Source organism: Octopus sinensis, linkage group LG14 (genome assembly GCF_006345805.1).
Source record: "Octopus sinensis linkage group LG14, ASM634580v1, whole genome shotgun sequence".
Lineage (NCBI taxonomy): Eukaryota > Metazoa > Mollusca > Cephalopoda > Octopoda > Octopodidae > Octopus > Octopus sinensis.
In genome coordinates, this window is record NC_043010.1 from 45,839,366 (window position 1) to 45,861,642 (window position 22,277).

The 22,277-nt window shown below is 34.7% G+C and overlaps 1 protein-coding gene across 1 annotated transcript in view; it reads left to right on the plus strand.

The window, feature by feature from the left end:
• LOC115219335 (disintegrin and metalloproteinase domain-containing protein 12-like) overlaps positions 1-12,469 on the plus strand; it is a 58,615-nt gene extending 46,146 nt beyond the window's left edge. The window contains 5 exon segments of the mRNA XM_029789496.1: positions 1,203-1,407; positions 5,591-5,668; positions 7,452-7,563; positions 8,906-9,035; positions 10,566-12,469. Coding sequence (XP_029645356.1) covers positions 1,203-1,407; positions 5,591-5,668; positions 7,452-7,563; positions 8,906-9,035; positions 10,566-11,688 — 1,648 coding nt within the window. The 3' untranslated portion in view covers positions 11,689-12,469.
• Positions 12,470-22,277: the final 9,808 nt, after the last annotated feature.

Here is a 22,277-nt window from a genome sequence, read left to right on the forward strand (position 1 = left end):
AGGGGGGTATGCATGTGTGTGTGTTTGCCTGTATGCACTACACTGCACTCACATGTATGTGGATGCATGTAGTCTTTCCAGGCTCATTTTACTATAAAATTATAATACAATGTTTTATGTTTTTCTTTCTTTACTTTTTTCCCATTTGTTAAAGAAGTTGTTTTTGATAATTTCATTGCTTCTTTTCTCAGTTTTAGAACATTTTTTTTTATAAGAATTCCTTTTGAGTGAATTGCAACTAGTAATCATGGTCCTTATATATCTCATACTATTACACTGTATAACACAATTTTTGTCCTTGGGTAGCGACTGTTTATTCCTATTTGCTTACCCTTAGAACTTACAGAAAATGACTAATATTTTCTTCAAACTTTGCTTTTCTTAAAAAGTAAATAGGAAATAACACTTACTGACCAAAGACAAAAAAAAATTTAATTTTGTTAATGGTGTTGGATCAGATCTGATCAATTGTAGATATTAAAATTCCCAATCCTTCAAGAACAAAACAATCCTGTGCACAAAGCCTCATTTTCTGTACTAGAATTGTCAGAATTTTGGATTTCGCTTTGAAGCCAATATCTTCGATTAGCTATACTAGAGTCGTTAAATCTCTGTTGCCCTTTGAATCATCATATCTTTGTGAATTAGGTATCTCTGTGCTTATGGAAATGAAGTAAAAAAAAAAAAACAGGAATGATTACAGATGGTAGATGAGGGGTTACATATTTGTTTATCTTATTTAGAACCTCATTTTCACAAAATTCTTTCTCAAAATCAATTGCATACTTCTCACTAAAAACATTATTATTGTATTATATTATTCATGTATATATTATATGTTCATAAAACAATGTTCTCTTATTGTAAATATAATAAGAATTTATTTATTTTTATTCATACTAATAAAGTATATTCAATTTTGTTGGGATTTTATTTGGTGTGCTGCAAAATAAATTCTCTTTGCCTAGTGTGTTGTAAGGTAAAAATGTTTGGCAGACACTGCATTAACTCAAACTTGAAATTTATTTTATATTTAGAATCCCTAAACAACAAAACTAAATGCTTGGTTGTTTGTGAATTTGGTTGCTTTTTGTTTTTGGGTTTTTTGTGGTTTTTTTGACAATGATATTGTTTCTGTATATGTTGTTATACTTTGAAGCATCAAATCATGTTTTACCTTTTTGCCTTGTTTCTGTTTCCAGAGATGTTCGTTGTGGTATGCTTCATTGTGTTCACAAAAATGAAAAACTAATGTTCTGGAAAGATAACCTTGCTAAAAAATTTCCAACATCATTCAAAGATGCTGGTAGGACAATTGAAGTATGTCGGGCAGTAATTTTGGATGTAGGCCTTCAGATGCAAGACCCTGGATTGGTACCAGATGGCTCTAAATGTGGTGATGAAAAAGTAAGTTCACTTTCCTTTTTAGTTTATCTGTCCATCCATGTGTGTGTGTGATGAATTTAATGTGAATGTAAGAATTTGTCAAGATTCAGTTCTTAGTTCTCTCCTTTTCATCATTGTCCTACAGTTCATCACAGAAGATTTTAATATTGGATGTCTTTGGGAACTCCTATATGCTGATGATCTAGTTCTCATTAGCTGAAAATATAGGGGAATTAGAGAGGAAATTCCAGAAATGGAAGTTAAATCTAAAATCATATGGTGTTAAGATAAATTTATCAAAGACAAAGGTTGCAGTATGTAGGAAAGAAGACAAGACCCTGGTATCTTCAGGGAAATAGCCTTGCTAGCTATACAAAAAAGGATTAGATATAAACTCCATATGCTGCACCCGGTGTAAGCTATGGGCACACAAGAGATGTTGCAAAATCACAGACCATGAGAGAACTTAGGCTTTCTATGTGTTAGAAGCACTAGAGCAGTACACACTATGAACAGGAACACCAGAAATATATACTCTTGAGTGCCTAGATGGCTCATGAAAAGTAGTTGATAGCTTCTGTTATTAAGGAGATGTAATTAGCGAGGGAGGTGGTTGTTCCAAAAGTATAGTAGCTAGAATAAGAACAAGTAGGAGAAAGTTCAAGGAGCTACCACTACTGTTGACATCAAAGTGTGTGAAGGGTAGATTGTATGGCATTTGTGTTCGAAATGCCATGCTGAATGGTAGTGAGATATGGGTCTTGAATGCAGGGGATTTGTGAAGAGTGGAAAGAAATGAAGCTAGTGTACTCCATTGGATTTGTAATATAATGAATGACATTGTATAAATGTGACAAGAGAAAACCTTGGCATTAGAAGAATCAAATGTAACCTGCAAGAAAGAAGATGGCACTGCATATGGATAAAGACAGCGGTGTAAAGAAGTGTCAGTTACTGAATGCAGTTGGTGTTTGTAGAAGAGGAAGACACGAATGGAACAAAGTAGTCAAGTCTGACCTCAGAACTCTGAGTCCCACAGAAGGGATGACAGGGATGTCTGCTGATCTGAAGTTCTTGAGAAGACATGGTTAATGCTGCAAAACTGGCCTCTGGAAGCACTGCATCTGTATGTGTGTGTAGGCACAGATGAGCACTTTGCCCAATCTCTTCCTCATATCTCCTTTATCCACCCACTATCCGTTATCTCTCTCATTACAAGTCCCCATTGATTCCATTTTCTTCATGCTACATGGAACCATTTCACTTGTTAGCCATTACCTACCCATTACATTGAACATCCTCCCCCTACTAATCCACAAAATTATTTCCCCTCATGCACTATACCTGCCTCTTAACCCTCATCAACTGCATCATCATTACTAGTACCATTCTACCTTCTAAATGTGAATAAGCTATATAACTCCTCTAAACAAGAACCTGTTCATCTTCTCTCTCCCCTTCTCACACTTTAGCCCCTCATTTTCTAGCATAAAACTACCCACTTCCTACTCCAATCTTGTGAGCTACATTGTGACTTCTCTAGTGCCAGTGGCACAAAAGAAAAAGCACCCAGTACTCACTGCAGAGTCGTTGGCATTGGGAAGGACATCCAGTCATAAAAACCGTACCAAAGCAAAGACTGGAGCATGATTCACGTCTGTCCAAGCCAAATCAGCATGAGACATGGATTTCAAATGATCATGATCACGATGATGTTGGCAGCAGCACTGTCACCACCATTGGAATAAATACTTCCTTCAGCCATCTCAGTCTCATCAAGGATGATGAGTTTACTACTCAGAATCAAATAACTAATATCTCCTATTCAAATTAGCAGGAGAAGCCCCTATTTCTATATATCTCATCATTAAAAGAAAATATGTGCAAATGTCTCCCATCAAAACCAACCTTAACCCTTTTGATACTAACCCAGCCAAAACCGGCTCTGGCTCTGTAGTATAAATGTCTTGTTTTCATAAGTTTTTCATTAAAATATACCACCAAACCTTAGTCACAATTTATGATCCTAACAATAGCTGAATGATAAGTAAGTTATTTTACTAAATTCTTTGTTATCCCTCTCTCTCTTTCGGGGAGGCACAAGCACCTACACGCACATATACACACACGGCAGTAACTTCCATCTACCGAATTCAATCACAAAGCTCCGGTCGGCTCGGGGCTATAGTGGAAGACACCTACCCAAAGTGCCACGCAGTGGGATTGAACCCGAAACCATGTAGCTAGGAAGCAAGCTCCCTAACCACACAGCCATGCCCGCACCTATTTACAATTAATTGAAAGAAACACAGAGCATCTCAAAATGAATACGGTAACGAAAGGGTTAATTGAATATTGTAAATACTGCATCCACGGGATTGCTTAACATTTCAGTATACATTGAAAAAAGTATGTCATTTAAAAAAAAATAACCAAAAGATACATGGAAATAAAAATTTTTTTTAATTATGCCTGATTAACTTCTAACATAAATCAGATAGATTAATTTAACAGGTGTGTTTTTATCTATGTTCTGGCAAATGGATTTCCATAAGAACTTAAAGTCCCAAGACCCGCATCCATATTTATTATAAGTCACAAATTTATTTTATATTCAGTTGCTTATCCAGGTAATGGAAATTAGATGGAACAATAAAGGCAAAGCTGTAAATAATCATCGCAAAAGTTAATCAAATTCTAGATTAGAAATTCTATTATTTGGGTTCAGATAATGTCAGCATGAATTGGAAGCACTTAATTGCTAATATTTGGTGTATAAACGAAGGGGGTTGTATATAATATGTGTCAGCAAGTGACCTGCATACTTAAAGTAAGCTGTCATTACATAAATTTAGCTCATAATTATAAGTTCTCTTTAACAACATATGTAATGGATAGTATTTATGCCAGGTAGTTTTGCCCTGTGTTAGAACTAATTATTAACTATAATTCTTTCAAGTTGAACGTAACCTACACTTCATTCATTGTAAACATCTGAAAGGTTAAGCACATGCCTGCATTTCTATGAAACTTGAAGTAAATGGCTGTTGTAGTCATTAATTGTTGATCTGTAAATATCATTTTTGTCATTATTTTACATGTCTGCTTTATATTCTCCTAAGCCTGAATGAAAACTAGGCTGCAGTGAAATATATATATAGCTGTGATTGATATACAGAAGTGGAGTAGTAAAAATTTCACAGAGTGTACTTGATATGATCTATGGATGCACAAGAGGTGTAACAGAATATAGGCAGGTTGATGGTTAATAAAGATGAATGTGACAGATTTGCTGGTGTAGTCAGCAGACAAAGGATTGGTAAAATAAATACTTTCCAATGCCCAGAAGGCTCTATAGAAGTGGTCCATAGCTTCTGTTGGCTACTAGGCAATCTTAGCAATAGTGGCTGGCAATGGGTGCTCTAAAATCATTGTAACTAGAAGTAGAATATGGGGAAAAAGTTCCTGGAGTTATTAACTCTGCTGATCAGAAGGAGGTTCTTAGTTCGAGCAAGAGCAAATTGTACAATGCTTGTGTATGAACCAAGATTCTTCATGGTAATGTGATATGGAATTGAATTCAGAAGATGTGTTAAAGCTGGAAAGAAATGAAACAAGCATGTATTGATGGATATGTAATGTTAGTGTATGTGAATGACATGCTACAGAGGAGCTAAGAGGAGAATTTGGACATAAGAGGAATGACTGCAATGGTGTGGACATGTAATGCATTTGAGTGATGACAACCGGGTAAAAAGAGCAGGAGATCCATGTGGGAGGAAACCCTAGAGAAAGAAGACCAAGGAAGACATAGGCAGGTGTAATGAAAGATGATGTTTTGGATGTTGAACATTACAAAAGATGTTTACAAAAGAATGCAGCAAATGGCAGGACCCAGTGCTAAAGAGGACCTAAGAAAGCATGGAAAAGTAGGTTGAAGGAGGAAAGAAAAGAGAAGAAAGGGAGGAGAAACCACCGTCATCATTATCATCATCATTACCATCATCATTATGTCTCATTTTCAAGTAAACAGATAATCATTATTGCTACTCTCACCATCCTTAAATTCTGAAATTGCTTTCTACTCATTATCATCAGCATTATCATATTATCATGAACAAGACCATTTTTTACTTCATTATCAATACTGTAGCTCTTCATTAACTAACTATTTTACATTTCTTTTTCTTCTCTCACCAATTAGATCTGTGTAGAGCAACAGTGTAAACCACTGCAGAAATTAGGATTTCCTGATTGCCCTAAAGGATGCAATGGACATGGAGTAAGTTTGAGATTAAAGATATTATCTATTATCTATTATGTATGATATATATATATATATAACAATGACCATATAGTTAATGAACTGATACTGGGTTTTGCATAAATTCTATTCTCTTCTAAAACTTTTGTTGTACTCTCCTTTGTATCATCATACCTTTCACAGTACCAAGAACAATTAAGCTAGATATATATTTGTATATCTTTTATCTTTTGCTTGTCTCACTTGTTATACTGCAGCCATGCTGAGGCACCTCCTTGAAGAATTTTAGCCAAGCTTATCAAACCCAGTACTTGTTAATTTTTTGTAAAACCTGGTACTTATTCCATACTGGATTGGGTTGGATGGTTTGACAGGAGCCAGCCAGGTAGAAGACCACCCCAGGCAGCTGTGTCTATTTTGGCATGAATTTTATGGTTAGATTGCCTTCCTAACACCAACCACTCCACAGAGTGGACTGAGTGCTTTTTACATGGCACCAGCACAGGCGAGGTCAGTTTTGGCATGGTTTTACAGCTGGACGTGCTTCCATAGGCCATATAATCTCAAAGCAAATTCCATTGGGTTTGTGCTTCCCATAGAATGTGACTAATTAGTGTATTAAGCTCAAAACAAATTGATTCAGTGTAATCAACTAAGAGTATAAAAATTGCACCCCTCTACCAAGCCTTTGTTGAACCAGTGTAGCAGTGTAGACTCATCAAACCAATATGATCTGAAGCTCAAATTCACAGCCTCTACATTGGACTGTGGTTGGTGGACAGAATATGTTGATGCCTTCATCTTGCAGTGGACTAAACAAGGCAATCTAATCCAGTCCAACCCAAGCTCCATACATAGTCTTGATCTACCACAATATTTTCATTATGTGTGCAAATAAATGCATTTTGAATGAGAACACATTTGAAGTATCAAAACAGGAAAATGTTTCATCTAAAGCAGTGTTTCTGAACCATTTTTTGCCTATGGGCCCTTTTGATTCCTATTTTAATCATTCAATGTTTAAAAAAATTCTATAATATTTTTTTTATAATTAAACATTATTAGGAATTTTACTTAAAAAATCCTTGATATATTTAATGTATTGTAGAAATATAACCAATTTATTGCTGTTAAATTTTAGCAACAAAATCTTCTTTGGACCCCCCAAAGGCCATATAGACCCCAGTTGAGAACCACTGATCTAAAGAATATATTGATTTCAAATTTTTGTGCAAAGCCAGAAGGTTCAGTGGGGTGGTTAAGTTGATTACATCAACTCCAGTATTCAACTGGTACTTTTTTTATCGACCCCAAAAGAATGAAAAGTAAAGTCAACCTTGGCAGACTTTGAATTCAGGGACAGACAAAATACCGCTAAGCATAATGCCCAGTGTGCTAATGATTCTGCCAGTTTGCCACATTTATGTAAAGAATACACTAGAATGCATTTATGCAAAATAATCCTTTCGACTATAGGCACAGGGCCTGAAATTTGTGGGAAAGGGATAGGGGGATACATTGATCCCAGTACTCGGCTGTTATTTATTTTATTGACCCTGAAAGGATGAAAGGCAAAGTCGACCCTGGCAAAATTTGAACTCAGAACATAACTATGGATGAAATGCCACTTAGCATTTTACCTAGCTTGCTAACGATGCATTTATGCAAAAAATAATGATGTCTTTTGCATACTATATTAATGTGCCTGTTTGCAGTGTTTATGTATCTCTTTACTATATTATCTGTTAGTAAAATTGAAAGAATTAATTAATCAACTTAAATATCTTAATTTCTCTTCTAGGTGTGCAATAGCCGTGGGAATTGCCATTGTGATGCTGGCTATGGACCCCCTTACTGTGACAAAGAAGGGAAGGGTGGAAGTGTCGACAGTGGAAATGCTAACCTAGAAAAAGGTAAACCACGCACATATACACAAAACCTCTCACTTTCTCTCTCATCTCATTACATTTGAAGCTAAACTTTTTCCAGTTTTACCAACATAAAGATCACCTTAATAGATTACTCCTGTATATATTTTGTGAGTGCCTCAGGAAAGGAACCTCAATTGCAATTCAAAGAGTGGAGTCCCATGGGTGACCTATTTTGACACCCTTCCAGTAATTTCAAGCAGATGAAGCTCTCCACCCATGTAAGGCAATTCACCTAAAAAGCCATTCCAGCGTGAAACCTACAGCTTGCATGTCACCACAACCATCTTAACCCACTGATCCACTATGGTCAGACCTCCAAGTCTAAAGAGTGGGATTGAGCTATGTAGTCCGACTCTCACTTTAAAAATATCAAGTGCAAGCAGAAAGAAAAGCCCTATAACATCAAAGATCAGTTTCCATAACCATAAGAAGGCATACCACTCTTCCTCTGGACACAAAGAAATTACCACTACCATCATTATATATATAGGCATGTCTGTATGGTTAGAAAATTGCTTCCCACCCACATGGTTTCGGGTTCAGTCCTGCTGCATGGCACCTTTGGCAAGTGTCTTTTACTATATCCTCAGGCTGACCAAAGTTTTGTGAGTGGATTTGGTAGGCAGAAACTGAAAGAAGCCCTGCTTCCCAACCACATGGTTCTGGGTTTAGTCCCACTGTGTGACACCTTGGCAAATGCACAAACAGAAAGATGCACACATCTCAATATATACATATATATGATGGGCTTCTTTCAGTTTCCGTCTACCAAATCCACTCACAAGGGTTTGGTCAACCTGAGGCTATACTAGAAGACACTTGCCTAAGCTGCTACAGAGAGGGACAGATCCTGGAACCATGTGGTTTGGGAAAAAAGCTTCTTACCAACAGCCATACCTGCACCTATAATATATATGTGTGTGTATGTGTGTGGAGAGGAAAAGAGAAAGCTAGCCACTGAAATCTGCAGGTAAATTAGAATGGTTATTTGTAATATTGACTTATGGCCTTCTTTTAATTGGCCACAATGAGCTTTTCAAGAAAAGAAGCAAAATTGATTAAAATTTATCCCTGTATATTTTCAGTATTTATTAAGACTGAATGATTGAAAAATGTAATCGAATCCAGTGAGATTTGTACTCTGAATGCCAAGGGAGAAAACTATAAATACTTGCCATCTATTTGGCCTTGTATTATTTCTGATAACTTTGTTACCTTTAGTATTGTTATTTAAATTCTAATATCTTTTTGTTTAAAATTCTGCTGAATGCTTTTCTCCATTATTATCCTCTTTTTTTTTTTCTCTCTTTTTTTCTCACTGTAGAAAGCCCCGTTGTGACTATCGTGCTGGTCATTCTATTTTTGGTTGTAATTATTTCTGTACTTGTTTGTGTCTATCTACGAAGAAATTATCTCATTCAGTGTTGGAAAAAGAAGAGCAATTTCAATATGCAGTATGTATGAACTCACTAATGATCTGACCTTTAGCTCCTTGTTATTTGAAAAATCTTCATTTATTTAAAATCGTTATGGACATTTCTCCACTTATCCTCTATTGAATATCATTGTTGCTGTTGTTTAGCCCTCGGTTGAGCAGTCCGTGATCAAAGGCATTCTAGTCATGCTCATCTTATTTTTTTTTTTCTCTTAGTGTATCTAGGACAGTGAAGATGTGTGGCTTGGTGGTTAGCAGTATTCAACTCACAGTTGTAAGGTCATGATTCTTGAGCTAAGCATTTTGTCCAGTGTGTTAATGATTCTGCCAACTCACTGCCCTTATTATGATAATAATAAAAGACCCCCTTTGGTCATGAATGACCATGGGATTGCACCTAGAAAGTTACCCTCCTAGACACAAGTCCGGGCAAGGTTGTTTATGGAAGACCAGCAGTCGCCCATGCATACCAGCCTCCCTTCTCCACGTCACCAGTGTTATCCAAGGGAAAGACAAAGATCGATACAGCTTGGCACCAGTGACGTCGCAACTCATTTCTACAGCTGAGTGAACTGGAGCAACGTGAAATAAAGTGCCTTGCTCAAGAACACAACAGCCCGGTCCGGGATTCGAGCTCACAACCTTACGATCGTAAGCTCGACGCTCTGACCACTGAGCCATAACAATAATAATAGTCCTTTCTATTATAGGCACAAGGCCTGAGGTTTTTGGAGGGAGGGGCCTAGTTGATCACATCAACCTCAGAATTTCACTGGTACTTAATTTATCAACCCCGAAAGGAAGAAAGGCAAAGTCGACCTCGGCAGAATTTGAATAATGATAATAATTATTATTATCATCATTATTATAATGCTTTCAAATTTTGGTACAAGACCAGCAATTGCAGGGGTGAGGTTAAATCAATTACATTGCTCCAGTGCTCAATTGCTACTTAATTTATCAAACCTGAAAGGATGACAGACAAAGTCAACCTCAGTGGAATTTGAACGCAGAATTTAAGCATGGATGAAATACTACTAAGAATTTTGCCCAGTATGCTAACGATTCTGCCATCTCACCCCCTTAATAATTAAACAATTATGACTTCAAATTTTGAGGGTGGCTTTGTCAATGACATTGCCCCAGTGCTCTAGTGATATTTAATTTAGCAACCGCAAAGCGATAAAAAGCAAAGTTGACCTCGTGAAATTTGAACTCAGAACATAAGAATGGATGACATACTGTTAAGCATGTTGCCCACCGTGCTAACAACAGGATTACTGGAATAGCATAGTCAGTCCTTAAAAAACAAAAGGCTGGCATAGACAGCCATATCATCACGTGTTTTATGGACAAGTTAGTTATTTATATTCACTTTCATATAGAATGATCAGATAACAAATTTTGCAATGACTTAGTAATAGGCTGTCATTAGTTTTGTTATTTTATACTAATTCATCATATTTTATTTTATTTTACAGATAATTAGAAAAAGAATTTTGTGAAAACTAAATTAATAACATCATTTTTTTTTCTTTCTACTCAACAGTTTTCCTCCTGCACTAACAAATTTAAAACTGCCTAAAGTTCAGATACCCACAAGAACAGATACAAATCGACAAAGTCGGACAAGCCGACTGGGCCCACCCATCTCAAAACCAATGTTGACTCACAGTACCAATAGCAATTCTCAAGCATTAGTCACACCTGTTGAAGCTCCACAAGATGCTTATATTCCAAAAAGAGAACCACGATCAGCTGCTCGACCACTTAGTGCTATTATGACAAAAGACATTTCCAGTCCAGTACTCCTTAGTACTACTAATCGCCGGTCAGCAGCATTTTCTGAACAAAATCTCCCTAATATACACACAGCAGACATCAAGGGTGGATTGGCTACAACAAAACGTCCAGTGAAATTGCGTCGCAATCATTCTGATCGTCCCCAAAAGCCACCACCCCTGAAGCCTGATGAAAGTCGTCAGTTTGGAACACAATCTCCAAAATTGCATCCTTTAGAGAGAAATAATAGAGAAAATGCTGTCTCTCAGCACCTTCTTGGCCAAGATGATGAGAATGCTTTATACATGAATACATCTTCAGAACCCCCAAATAACAGTTCCAGTATTGATCACAACAGTAATCATGCTGTTTACCATAACATGACATCTCCTTCCTCACTCAAGAGAACTAAAGAAAAACCTCCACGACCACAAGCACGAGCAATGACTTCAAATCTTGTGAGATCAGAATCGAACCCCACCCCATCCAAAAGAGATCACAATCCTGAGCCTAAAACAAGGGAAATTTCCAAACTCACACAAACTTCTCCATCAGCATCAACAGCTGATAAGCCAGTTCCTGTTCAAAAGAATTTTGTTAACCTTAATAGATCAGAATCTGATCCACAGGCAAAAAGTTCTTTAACGCCAGCACAGTTAGCCAAAGCTGGACTGAAGCCTGTTGGCAGCACTACAAAAAAGGAACATAAAAGCCCACCTCCTTCTACGGTAACAAAGCCTGTCAGATCACAACGAATAACTAGTCCAACTCGTTATAACCAACCGCAGTCGTCACCCAAAGAAGACAAACCCGATTATTCAGACTCAAACAATACAGAATCAAAGAAAAAAATCAGTGAACTGAGACAAATGTTCGATTCTAAGATATAGAATTGCTCAATATATTATTTACTTTTTTTTTTTTTTAGTGGATAAAAAAAAGAGAAAACAAATATTGATTTTATTTGCCTTTTGAAACTTGAGATGAAAAATTTATTAAAAGAAAAACTAATAAACAAACAGATGGAGAATAAATCACTATTGTAAATACAAAACCAGATGCAAAGAAATGGAAAAACATTCCATTAAGGCTGTTATGGTAATCAGCATAAACTGTTATGGTGTTCAGTATAAAAACGTATTTTAAGCGGTCCTGGCCAATTACTTGATAAAAACTAATCGTTTTTTTTTTTTCTTAAAAAACTGTTCTTCAAAATGCTCTGCATTGCCAAAATATATTCAAGCATTTAAATTTGTTATTCTTTCATGTCCCGTGACTTCTTCAAATGTGATTTATGATCAACAATATCTTTCACAGCTACCAGCTTTAAATTTTGTTAAATTACAGAGACTAAAATCATACCATAACTATATGCTTCTGTTATCATCCAACTCAGGTGCATACAGTTCCTTTTAAATCTATTTTTTTTTTTTTGTAATTGTTTTTATTTGTATGTGTATGTGAGAGAAAGAGAGACATTGCGTGTGTGTGCGCATGTGTGTGCCTGTATGTGTATGTTTCACTTCACTCAAGCCTTTTTCCATTCCACCTATGAAAAGAGGAAATTTCTGCAGCCTGAATATAAATAACTTACATCTTGCAAAATGAACAAAATGATCCTCTAAAAGGAGGAGATAAATGAAATAATATAATTTCTGGAGTGTAACTCTCTTTACTCTTTTACTTGTTTCAGTCATTTGACTGCAGCCATGCTGGAGCACTGCCTTCAGTCGAGCAAATCGACCCCAGGACTAATTCTTTGTAAGCCTGGTACTTATTTTATCGGTCTCTTTTGCCAAACTCCTAAGTTACAGGGACATAAACACACCACCATCGGTTGTCAAGTGATGTTGGGCGGGGAAAAACACACACAAACAAGTAGTTTCAGCAGCCAGTTTCAGAAGAATAATGCTTCCATATTACGAAGAATTCCTGTCTTCATTGACATCACCACAGACAATTAGACAGTAATTTATAATTTAAATATCCATGAGCATAGACATGCATACACTACACACAGACACACATACACACACACACATGTGTGGGTGTATATATATATATGTTTGTATATGTATGTATTTGTATGTGTATGTCTATATGTGTGTATATATATGTGTATGCAGGCATGGCTGTGCCATTGAGAAGTTTTCTTCCCAACAACATGAGATCAGGTTCAGTCCCACTGTGTGGCACCTTGGGCAAGTCTCTTCTACTATAGCACTAGGCCAACCAAAACTTTGTGAGTGGATTTGGTAACGGAAATTAAAAGAAACCCTCTGTGCGTGCGTGTGTGCTCATGTGAGGGAGTTTGTGTTCCCTTTCTCTTCAGGTTTGTTCACTGATTTTAAACAAAGACATCACTGTCCATTTTGACAGTGTTGTTTGCTTACAGTCAATCACGAAAGCACTTCCAGGCTTCTTGATATGTTTTGGCATGTGTGATCTTTGTAAACAAAAGGCACGTTTAATGAGTGTTGTTCGTTTCCTGTTCTCCACATAACATGTCCAAGCTGTTCCTTGTTTGATACATTGAGAGATTTTTAGCTTGCTTGAAATGAGATGAGGCCTCCAGGGAGAAAGGCATCCAGCAGTAGAAACACTCTGTTCTGACATGGTTTCATCAGACCCATGCAAGCATGGAAAAGTAGATGTTAAAAGAACGATGATGATGACTTTGTGTGTATTTGTATAAATTATATATATATATGTGTGTGTGTGTATATATATATATCTTTAATACATGTTTCTTTAAAGACATGGCTATGTTCCAGTTTTATACTTTCTTTTACAGATATTTTTTCATACTTTCATAGCAGTTTAATGTAGTTTGTTTGGAGCAGAACAAATTAACATGTGACTGCTGATGTGGAAGCTTAACAATAAAAAAAAAACCCTTTGATGTAAAAGTCCATAAAACTTTGACCGGTATATAAGAACCAATGCAGATGCCAAATCTATTTTAACCCTTGAAAATGATACTGTAAATGTCTAGAAAGATTTGAATATGGATTTAGAAATATTATTGTTCCAAATAAACTACAAGAAACTCATAGAAATCTATGAAAAATCTGCAATAATAAAACATAAAACTGCAACACAGTGGAGTCCTTAGTGAAATGTTTGTGTGTATATGTGTGTGTGTGTGTGTGTGCATGTCTGTATATATATACCGGAGTAAATACATAAATGTGAAACAAGGTAGAAAAAAGAGTACTCAAATACCAGGGGTAGAGTAATATGCTTTATTTCAAAGCAGCAGAAATTCAACAAAACCTGTTACTCTGAGTTTCACGTTCCCGTTCGTCAGACAGTTTTTGTTAAAAAAAAACAAAAAAAACTGTCCGACGAACGGGAACGTGAAACTCAGAGTAACAGGTTTTGTTGAATTTCTGCTGCTTTGAAATAAAGTGTATATATATATATATGTATATATATACACACACAAACACACATACATGTATGTATATATACATGTGTGTGTGTGTGTGTATTTACGTATATGTGAATATATTTATGTGTATGTATATATGTACATACATACATATATATATATAATAACATATGCACATAAATATGTACTTATAAATGAAACCAACTGACATTTTAACAGCAATAATATGTGAATTGACTGAGATGGGTTTTGTGAGTATGATATTAACTTCATCACACAAGATGAAAGTGTTTGATCTCTAATTCTTATTACACATAATTGCAGAACATTTATTTCTAAACCAAGAGGAATTATATTCTTGTCTATGATTTAGTGACACAAGTGCATAATAAGAGTGTGAACACCATTAGTTTTGGGAATTAAGGTTTCTAGTTTGATATCCAGTGTTGGATTGTGTATGCATCCAGAAGTATGATATGTGATGACGGTTGGAGATCAATTCAATCGAAATAGTGTAAATGCAGATAATGAAAAAAAGAAACTTTCTCACTGATGAAATATATATATATTAAAGTGTTTGTATATATGCATGCATACGCACACTCACACCATCATAAACACTATAGTTACATACACACATATTTCTTTGTGCATATAAGTGTTTGTGTGTCTGTGTATATATATATATATATACAAAATTTAAAGGACTGACCACTAAAAGTCCTTTAAATTTTGTATGTAAAAATATTTTAATCTTTGGATTTTTTTAATATGCTAGGCCACTCGTTTTAATTGATTAATATCAATTTCTACCCTTATTCAATTTTATATATATATATATATATATATATATACACACACACACACACACACATGCACACGCACATAGACACACAAACACTCACACACATATGTATATATCTCTGTGTGTGTGTGTGTGTGTGTGTGTACATGTATATTTACAGTTGTGTATATGTATATATCACATCAGTAACCATTATGCACAAACCTTCTAACTCCATACACACTAGCATCCAACACCTAGTACCCACACTGCGCACACCTATGCACACTCAAATGCACATGCATTCACACACACTAGCACCCAATATCTGTCGACCCCCTGACTCCTCTCACCCTTATCCCACCTTCCAGCCCCTAACTCTCACCACGCCTATCCCGACTCGCATCTCTACGCATTCTGCCACAACACAGTATTCACTCCAAGAAGCACACACAATGCGCAAACCATCTGAACACAGACAATATTCACGCAACACCCATAAACACAACTTTTGCACACAAACATACACAATACACATGCACACTATAGGGTCATACACACATACAAATGCACACACATCAACTACTAAACACAAGCATTTGCTCATGCATGCACACACTTACACCCACACACATAACCCTACACACGTGTACATATCCATATGGACACACACAAACACACACACACATACATGACAGTACATGAAACACACATCTCACCACAAAATGTATACACTAGGTTACTTATACACACACACACACACACACATACAAGCCCACATAATTCTAAGCTTGCCCGCACATACATACTCACACATTTGGCCCCATTCACACATACTCACTTACACACACCATTCTCACATACACACACACATATGCTTGCATACCCTAGTTAAGCCACGGCACCATTATTATCTCCCTTCCACTCAGCTTCTTTCATCCGACCATTTCATCATGTTGAACTGTTAATCGCTACACATTTTTTTCTCTGTTTTTTTTTTTTATTCTCTCTGTTTTATTTTCCTCTCAATCCTTTTCTTTGAAGAGCATAAGCTTGAAACATCAAAGACTTTTCCACTCTTTCCGAGCATTAAACTAATACATTCATTTGCTTGTTATTCCTTCTCCTGTCTTTGTCCTTTGTTTTCTATAAATTTGAACTATATATACATGCACATATACATATGTAAATATGTGTATATACATATATATATATATATATATATATATATATATATATATAATAATAATAAATATTAGGGAATAAATCCAAATTTACAGGGAAAAAAATCAGATTTAGGATTAAATCCAATTTTATAGTAAAATATTATAAAATATTATTAGAGACAAAACCACTATTTTTCAAAACAAACAAGGAAAGACTTAATCAATACATAAAATTTTAATAAATAGTCAAAAAAACCGCCACTACAATCGTTTCTTGTCTTGATCGACAATCTTCAGGTGGACTTCCAATCTAAAAAATCAATATTTTAAAATATAAAAATAATAATTTTAAAATAATTAAAGTATGAATGAAAAAATATAAGTATATAATCCATATATAACCTATATATAATCCATATATAATCAATATATAAACAATATATAAACTAAAAAAACCTATCAACAATTAAATATAAACTATAAAATATAAAATATAAAATATAAAATATAAAACAAAACAAAAAAATAATAATAATATAATAATAAACTATATATACACCCATACACATATACCTAATTATATATAACCATATCTAACTACATACACTAAATCACACACCTAAATATATATCCCTATACATACACATAAAAACGTCTAGGCAACTATAAATAAATAAAATAGCTAAATACTTCAACACAATACTTATTCATACTCCCACACACACACACATACAACCCACATTCACGCTCTAGAAAACGGACATCACTCAAAACTATGAACGGAGAAATGGAATAAATGGAATTAAAAATTATATTCACTTGGTAAAAACGAACACTACTTAAAAATTAAGAATGAAACAATGCAATAAAACAACAGACATCGCAAATAGACACAAATTACTACGAATTCCTTAACAAACCTATCATGATAAACCAAAAACTCATAAAAACATATAATGATAAAATCTCCCTTTACTAAACTCTATAACAAACCTATATAGCAATCCCCCTAACCTAAACATTCACACACAAATACACACACGTAAACCACACACCCACGACATATACAAATACCCACACCACTTACACATACCAATACATACATATAAACCTCAACATATACTCCAAAAACCCACTCAACCCCACACAGACAAATAAACACAAAAATTATGAATGGATTCTTTTATAAAACTACCATGATAAGCTAAAACTCACAAAACAGAAATGATAAAACCTCCCTTTACTAAACACTATAACATACTTATATAGCAATCCCTTTAACCTATACATTCACACACAAAAACACACACGTAAACCGCACACCCATAACAAATACAAACACCCATACCACTCACACACACCCACAAGTACATATAAGCCTCAACATATACACCAAACAAAATTACTTTACAAGGAACTTAACATATGTATAAAAAGTATAACCGCTCTGGAAACGAACATCTCTAAATTAATGAATGGAGAAATGGAATAAATGGAATTAAAAATAATATTCACGTGGCAAAACGAACACCACTCAAAAATTATGAATGAAACAATGTAATAAAACAACCAACATCGAAAATAGACAAATTACCACGAATTCCCTAAAAAAACCATGATAAACCAAAAACTCATAAAAACATATAATGATAAAATCTCCCTTTGCTAAACTCTATAACAAACTATATAGCAATCCCCCTAACCTAAACATTCACACACAAATACACACACGTAAACCACAGACCCACGACTTATACACATACCTATACTAACTTATAAATCTCAATATACACCAAAACCCACTCCCTCCCCCACAGACAAATTAACACATACATCCCAAAACCTAAATAACAAACCCATATACACATTCACACACAAACACACACACACGCAAAACACACACACACAACAGATACATATACTCCCTCACATATACGCATATACATACTCACTAAACTCGATATATACAACAATATTTACACACCCACACTCATACAGATAAATAAATTATACAACTAAAAACTCACACACAATCTCATATACATAAACACTCCTATGAAAACAACATTAAATACATCGTAATTAACCAGAATATCAAAAATAACAATATGATATAAGGATAAATAAAATACATACTTACAAGTCAGTTTCAAATTATGAAGTGAAATTAAATTCTTAGCCGTTAAAAAAACCAAACCAAAATTACGTTACCATAGAAATAACTTATGTAAAAAAAAAAAAAAAGAGAATACGCCCCATAGAAAGTAAACGTCATTTAAATTATGAATGGAGAAATAGAATAAATGGAACTAAAAACTATATCCACGTAGCATACCAACACTACTTAAAAAAAATTTATTATGAATGGATTCTTTAAAAAACTACCATGAAAAATCATTATATACATTTATGAGCTTTAGCTCACCTTAGCAGCTCTAACAAACAACTTGCAGTAACCCAAACCTATTCTCGATGCCTACCTCACTACCACACTAATCCATTCACAATTCCAAGCAACGCTAGTCCACCACCCGGTTACAATTCCCAACTCCACCCATTCATTCACAATTTCAACGACATTCGCCTCCACAGCGCTACATATAAGCCTCAACATATACACCGGAGATACACTTACACATCCGTGCGGATGGGTGAGAGTATACATTGAGTGTAGTGATGGAGCTCCCATTACTATACACATTTGTACCTGTGTGGTAGTCTCCATGTGTATATTCACGCACATGGTATAAATGCAGGGGGTACACGCGCACGTCATTTGCGTGTACCCCCTCACATGTACATATGCATGCTATTTGGGCTCGATATATGCAACAATATAATCGCGCCCGCATACATGCATATGGGCGAATTGCACAATCAAAAAAACGCACACGTGTGTGTGTGCGTTCCCTGGTTGTGCAATTCACCCATCTGGGTGTGAGTGGGTGTAAGCGTATCACTGTGGATGTCGAGCTTGATACGTATGTATATGAGTGTGTATTAGGGGGTTGTACGTATTAATTGTGTGCATGTGCTTCACGCACTTGCGTCCATGTATGGATGAATATATTGGGATTACTATGTGGGTGTAAATTGGGTATGGAGGGGGGAGTTTTGTCATTGTATGGGTGTGGGTTTCATTTGTGATGGTGGTTAGTTGGTGATTTTTAGTATGTTCTGTATATTTGGGTTAGTTATGTATTATTCTAGTGTGTATAATTGTATACATATAATTGGTGTGAATGGGATTAAGCCCATTTTTGGGGATGTATGTTTATTTATCAATGTGGGGCGGGAGTGGCCGTTAGGTGTATATGCTGAGGCTCACATGCAATTCCAAGTACAACGAATGAAGTGGGCACTTATATTTGTTATGGGTGTGTGTACTTTATTATAACAGACAATACCCAAATAAAATCTGTCAATTCAACATACCAAATAAAAAACAAAAAACAAAGGGATCTTAAACATTCACACATACATACAAATCTCAATAAAAACACCACTAAATAACACCCATAAACATATACATGCACATATATTTACACTTGTGCATACATGTGCATGTTTATATGTAAATATATATATGCATATATGTGTATGTAGTATATATATATATATATATATATATATATAGAAAGAGAGAGAGACATTATAGACATACATATGTATACATGCATGTATGTGCTTGCACGCACACACATACACATACACACACACACACATGTATTCTGTTATGTTTCAGTCCTAAAATTCTTACCGACTAGCTGTCTAAGCTTTGCTTAATGGATTAAGTGTATTTATAGTGTTAGTCAATTTTGTAATAAATTTGACACTACTTTCTCTATTGAGTTTCCCCATCAGTAAATGTTTCATTGTTACACATATACATGCACACACACCCATACTTAAATACATATATATGTGTATGTGTGTGTATATATATACACACATACATACTTATACACATATATGCCTGTATATATATATATATATATATATATATATATATATATATATAATAAATATTAGGGAATATATCCAAATTTACAGGGAAAAAAAATCAGATTTAGGATTAAATCCAATTTATAGTAAAATATTATAAAATATTATTTGAGACAAAACCACTATTTTGCAAAACAAACAAGGAAAGACTTAATCAATACATAAAATTTAATAAATAGTCAAAAAAACCGCCACTACAATCGTTTCTTGTCTTGATCGACAATCTTCAGGTGGACTTCCAATCTAAAAAATCAAAATTTTAAAATATAAAAATAATACTTTTAAATAATTAAAGTATAAATGAAAAAATATAAGTATATAATCCATATATAACCTATATATAATCCATATCGAAAATATAGACTAATTACCACGAATTCCCTAAAAAAAACCATGATAAAACAAAACTCTTAAAAACATATAACGATAAAATCTCCCTTTGCTAAACTCTATAACAAACCTATAAAGTAAACCCCCTAACCTAAACATTCACACACAAATACACACACGTAAACCACAGACTCACGACTTATACACATACCTATACTAAGTAAGTGTGAGTGTGTGTGTTTGTGTGTGTGTGTATATATATATATATATATATATATATATATATATATATACACACACACACAAACACACACACTCACACTTACTTGTACATGAAATCTGCAGAATATGACATCCAATATGGACTGTCGTTCAGTATGATAGCAGTAGCTGACAAATAAATAAGACTATCCTTGAGCAATAATAATAATAATAATAATGATGGGTGGAGCATGTCTATAAATCTCCCTCTTTAGGTTTGTACCCATGCCACAAGATGTTTTGAGTCCTCATAAGAAGCCTGGCATGTGTAACATCTAGGCACTCTTGCAGCTCCTTCTTTATAGCCCAGGTTTTGGCTCCATAGAGAAGAATGTTTGCTATGCATGCTCTGAAGAACTCAAGCCTTGTTCACTTTAAAATGCTTGATTGTCAGGTGTTTTGAAGTTTGCTGCAAAAAAACACCAGGCTTGTCCCTTGTACATAAGGAAGTCTTGCTTACTGTTAGCAAAGTTGGACCGAAGGTACATGAAGTCAGTATATCTCCTGGAATCATGTGTTATTGCTAGAACAAATTGGTAGGTGGCATTCATTTTCGTTAATGGTCATAGTTGTCTTCTTGTCTCCAGACAAGACTTCTTTTAATCCTTTAGCATTTAAACCAGCCCAAATAGACAACCTGATTTATGTTCAAACCGGTCAGATCTAACCTTTCATACCTACTCTACATTATCATTCTGAAAATATTCAATCACAGTATCAAAATCTTGAAGCTACAAGATAATACCTAATTACTTGAATACAATGCAAATAAATAGGCATTACATTTGACAGTAATGTCTTGCTTTTTTGTGATTATCTCCCTTGACATTTGAAGTTGATCCCATTTGCCACCAGGGATTGTTCTACTTTTTCCTGTATGCAGCAATAATTCCAATAAATCTAGCATCTATCTTGAATGGTGTTTGATATACACTTATTCAGCTTTGTTCTTCAGATATATGCCACTTTGAGTCATTTCTCTTAGCTCATATTTTTTATTTCATTTATTTATATATATATATATATATATATATATATATATATATATATACACACACACACATACATATGAGAGGGATGGCCACTATGTGGAAAACCCTTATGCTAGAAGTAGATCCACTATGGTCTTACCACTAAGAAATGTGGCAAGACCATAGCGGATATACTTCTAGCATAAGGGTTGTCCACATAGTGGTCATCCCTCTCATATGTATATAATACAATTTACTGAACCTTCAGATTTTAATATGCTAGACCACTGGTGTTAAATTGATGTTAATTAAATTAATATCCAATTTCTCACCCTCATTTTAAATTTAAATTTATATATGTATATATATATATATATATTGATCCATCAAGTTACAAAGTACAAAAAGCTAGCACTCAATGACTCAATATAAAATTGATTTATGTTATTGCAAAATTGCTTTATAACTTAGCTGAACAACAATACTGCAATTTTTAAACTTCCATACACCTTTTTTTAGGAGAGCATGCATGTATCCACATTTCTGGACAACATTTCTGAAGACAATA